Raw genomic sequence first — 4329 nt, forward strand, 5'->3', positions numbered from 1 at the left:
ACCGATGACTTCTTGTTATCCCATTGTTTGGACATAGTTGTTTTTTTTAGACGTCCCCATTGGTTTGTACACGAAATAGAATCGAGGACGTCCTCGGTGCGACTTTTCCCCGGATCCCTTGTATTATAACCCTCTCCAAGTCCTCAGTCTGAATGCGTGGACATGCCAAAAATATAAGGTAGAGATGTTTGTTCATTTTGGGTATTACCCATACACCGATGTGTGTCTCACTGTATACTCGGTACTTACCCGAGTTCTGTGAACAAAATCACATGCATATTACTCTGGTGGGATTCAAACCCACGACCTGCAATTCTAGAGCAGTGTCATATACCAACTAGACCACCTCTCTCTCTCTAGTCGACCGGGGTCGGAATCATGCTAAGTTTTGCCCATCCCTGTCGATCTCTCATTAAGTTTGGAAGACCAGCTGGAACCACCCCGATGTCCCTGGCAACTACATCTGTATAACTGAGCCTTTGTCTTCCCCTGTTTCTCCTTCCATGTTTCGGTGACCAGGTGATTAGCTGAGAGACAGGTTCTTTGGTGCTTCTGTATGAATGCCGTGCTAGTCTCAGACGACGATTTTGTATTTTGATGGATAGTTTTGGTTCTTTACCATACAGTTCTGTATTTGTCATGTGTTGACCACTAGACCACCGATGCAAATTTAACATCCCATTAGATGGTTAAAGTTCAATTACTCTTCCTGAAACCAGTGATGTCGAGCACCATTGAAGTATTTAACTCATTAATTGTAACAACTGATTACGCCTTGCACATAATGGCTTTACGTTTCAACCCAAGCACAGTTAGATTCTGAAATGCTATTGATATATTTTTGTGTTTAATCTTTTACACAGAGAGTCAATCAAAATTTTAAATCTACAAATTTGGCTCTTTCCTCAAAATCTACTACTAGCATTGAACTCCTGTTGAAAATGAAGTTCTGTTTTATATCATAATGATTCATGGCACATGCTAAAAGGTTGTCTCACCAGGAGCGTGTTTTGGTGACCATGACCAGAAACAAGTTTCTGACGTCAAATTCACTGACCGAAACAATTTCAGAGAGCTACGCGAAAACGGGTCGGTAACCAGAAACAGTTCATGACGTAGGTACATCTCTCAAAATATACATGTATAGCCGTCATTTTATCATCGACGAATGGAACTTAGTCTTTGTCATTTTATCAACATTATTTACTTGTTATGCTTCAAAGTATTCCAGTACGTTTTCCGTTATTTTTAGAGTCCGCCATCTTAAAACCAAGCCTAACCGAGCCAACAAGTCGGTTACGGTTTGGTCGGAACAGCGGTTCAACCGAACACGCGAAAACGCTCGACCAATGACCAAACATGTTTCTGGTTAGGGTCGCCAAAACGCGCTCCATCCAGGGTTCTTCATCCATGCTCATTACGACAAATGCTACCACGAGAGGGCGCTGTAAAAGGATCAGTGCTCTTATTTAAGTTATAAACAATAAAATGTCTAATTGTTAAGATTCTGATATGGTTTCTCAGCTGAACTCGGTGGCTTGCTGACTGCTTCATAGTCGGTGTTGGTGCTGCCCTCTGGCCGAGCGCAGTCATACTCTGGGCTGTCTGTCTCTAACTGGTTGGTAGTAGGTGTGTTGAGTGCTAGTTGCTTTTGAGCTTGGTGTTTTGGGATCATCTGGCCGAGCGTAGTCATACTCAGGGCTGTCAGTCTGTATTTCAACTGGTTGGTAGTAGGTATCTTGTATGGTAGTTATAGCCGTAGTAGGTTCCATGTAGACTTTGTTCTTGTCCTTCGTTGGTTGCAGCTCCATGTAGGGATCAGCTTTGGGGATTTGAGATGCCTCAGTTTTTCGAAGACTTTTAATGATACGTCTCATTTTGAAGATTTGAAATACACCAAGAATGATGATGATGGTGGACACACTGAGGGTAACTAAAAAAGCTACAATCCATGGGTTAAAAGAAGGGGTCTGGTTGGGTAGGGTTTGGGTTGGTGGGTGGGGCTGGTTGGATGGGGTTTGGGTTGGTGGGTGGGGCTGGTTGGGTTGGGTTGTCTCTGGTTCGATTGATGTTATTTCATTAGTCGCATCTGTCGAACTTGCTACATTGATTGGTCCAATGATACACGAACGTGTCATTGTATCTTTACCACTCCCTTGTAAAACAGAGCAGTTAAATGCAACACCATCATCAGCAACAGTCACAGTCAAATTCAATGATAATGTATCCTTACCATCGACACTTGATGATGTCCAGGGGTAGCTACTGTAATCAGTTATTGGATTGGTTCTTGTTATATCTGCTGGGTTACCAGTCTCAGATAGACATCTCAAAGGTAGCTCTGTACCGGTGTCTACTGCGATAGCTCCAGTAGGGGAGCATTCTGGATACGGCTGAGGTGATGATAGTATAACCTCAGATGTTGCTTCAACATCCACGTTTCTAAAGCGTGTTCGAAAAACCAAACAACAAAAAATAGCATTATAGTCATCAGTCTGCAGATCGGTAATGGTTAAGTCTTGAACAACCATCCCTCTCTCTGGATAACGTGTGGTGTAGATAAACCGTCTGTTGTACGTTAATGGTTGATCAATCCATCTATAATAATAACAGGCGTCATCAGTACTCCACTTCACGATGTGATCCGACTGGAGGTTCATAGCGGTACACCTCATAACAACCCGCCCACCCACTTTACGATCAGCCTCTGGTGTTAAGATCTCAGCATACACGTATGGTCGAGCAGTGACAACCATCAGGAGTCCGCCTGCATCAAGTGAACACCAAACAAACACCAGCAACACTATAGACATTCTTCCATCCATTGTTATTGAATCTGACTCCTTGAAGCTGTTTGATGAAGTTGGATGAGGATAAGCATGGATGAAATAGCATGAGCAGACTCTCAGCTTGTAGGATTATTATTAGTGATTTATTGTACATGTAATTGGCCGACAAATTTGGATGTACTTCCGTGTGCTGTTATATTCATAACACACCTGTCACTTCCCCAATGATCTGAACTCTTGTACGAACCTTGCGTATTGAAATAGGGTTCATAGGTCAAAGCAACGAGTTTACGTATCTTTGTTTTTCTGAATCGCATTTTGACAATATGCTACTTTGAGTATTGTTTGAAGCTTTGCATGGTTTGGAGAAATAAGATGAAACTATAAATAAATAGTAAACTTGCGGATACAACCATGTGTGAATCTCTTAGGGTGAGTGGTGGCTCTGAAAAAAAGCCGGTTTGGTCTAGACGTTTCGAACAGTATACTCTTCTCCTGAAGACGAGCAGACTGCTGTTCGAAATGTCGAGACTAAACCGGCTCTTTTCAGAGCCACCACCCCTTCAAAAGAGATTTTTGCTCATGGTTGTATACCCGCAAGTTTACTATTTATTTTTTATTGTTTCTTTTTAATATGGTACTTTGTTTAGCATTATAAATAAATGAAGCTTTCTTCAAGATAAAAAGAAGAAGTTGTGATTGTAACATTTTTTGGACAGTGTGCATGACAATTGTTCTCAGCCCCTATCCCCAGTGACATTGATGCTGCAGTCAGTCTGGTGTTGGAAGTAATAAACATGTTGTTTACAACTTGATTGTGATGAGGAAAGATGGAACCAGAGTTAGGCCGTGTCCGAATTAGCGGCTACAGCTCTGGCTACGGCTAGATTTCCGCGTCACCACGCGCTGAGGTATAGGGCGCCCTTAGCAACACCTTTAGCAACAGCCGTAGCCGTAGCCATAGCCGCCAGTTCGGATTCGGCCTTGCAGCTTGCAGTTCAACATGGTTTAGACAAGGAGGAAGAAAGTCTCTCTCCATGGTTTAGATGGACACAACTGCTTTGTTGTTCATGTAAAGAGGCGTGACGTGGCCGAGCAGATAAGAACACCGGACTCAAGCTCAGTGTGTTTCTGTTCAGCAATGTGTGGGTTCGAGTCCCGGTCGTGACACTTCGGACGGGACGTAAAGCAAATGGTCCCGTGTGTTGTGTAACGCAGTTAAAGAACCCATCGTACTTTATATCGAAAAGAGAAGGGGTTCGCCTCGGTGTTCCTGGTTTGATTGGCGGCATTTTTCCACTGTACATTGTAAACATTACATGGTGCTATATAAAGGAATATGCCGCATACTTAAAAAAAAACGTAGCTCCACATTTTTACCTTGAAAAGACATAATTGAGTGTTGAGGCGCCTTGAACGTCACTGACGGATATGGACGCTTAATGGCAGTGGACACTGTTGGTAATTACTCAAAATAATTATTAGCAAAAAATTATAGTTATCTCGCAACCTCGACGACCAATTGAGTTCAAGTTTTCAC

General features: G+C 42.6%; 1 protein-coding gene across 1 annotated transcript; it reads right to left on the reverse strand.

Moving 5' to 3' along the window:
* Positions 1-1497: 1497 nt before the first annotated feature.
* LOC139950733 (uncharacterized) lies at positions 1498-3226 on the reverse strand. Its single transcript, XM_071949526.1, has one exon. The coding sequence runs from the start codon at positions 2823-2825 to the stop codon at positions 1590-1592; it is 1236 nt and encodes a 411-aa protein (XP_071805627.1). The 5' UTR covers positions 2826-3226; the 3' UTR covers positions 1498-1589.
* Between the last annotated feature and the right edge of the window lie 1103 nt (positions 3227-4329).

The sequence above is a fragment of the Asterias amurensis genome, chromosome 18, assembly GCF_032118995.1.
Source record: "Asterias amurensis chromosome 18, ASM3211899v1".
Taxonomy (NCBI): Eukaryota; Metazoa; Echinodermata; class Asteroidea; order Forcipulatida; family Asteriidae; genus Asterias; species Asterias amurensis.

What these genes read in the sequence shown, in the direction of transcription:
- LOC139950733 (XM_071949526.1), bottom strand. Translation starts at nt 2,825, where the DNA reads ATGGATGGAAGAATGTCTATAGTGTTGCTGGTGTTTGTTTGGTGTTCA.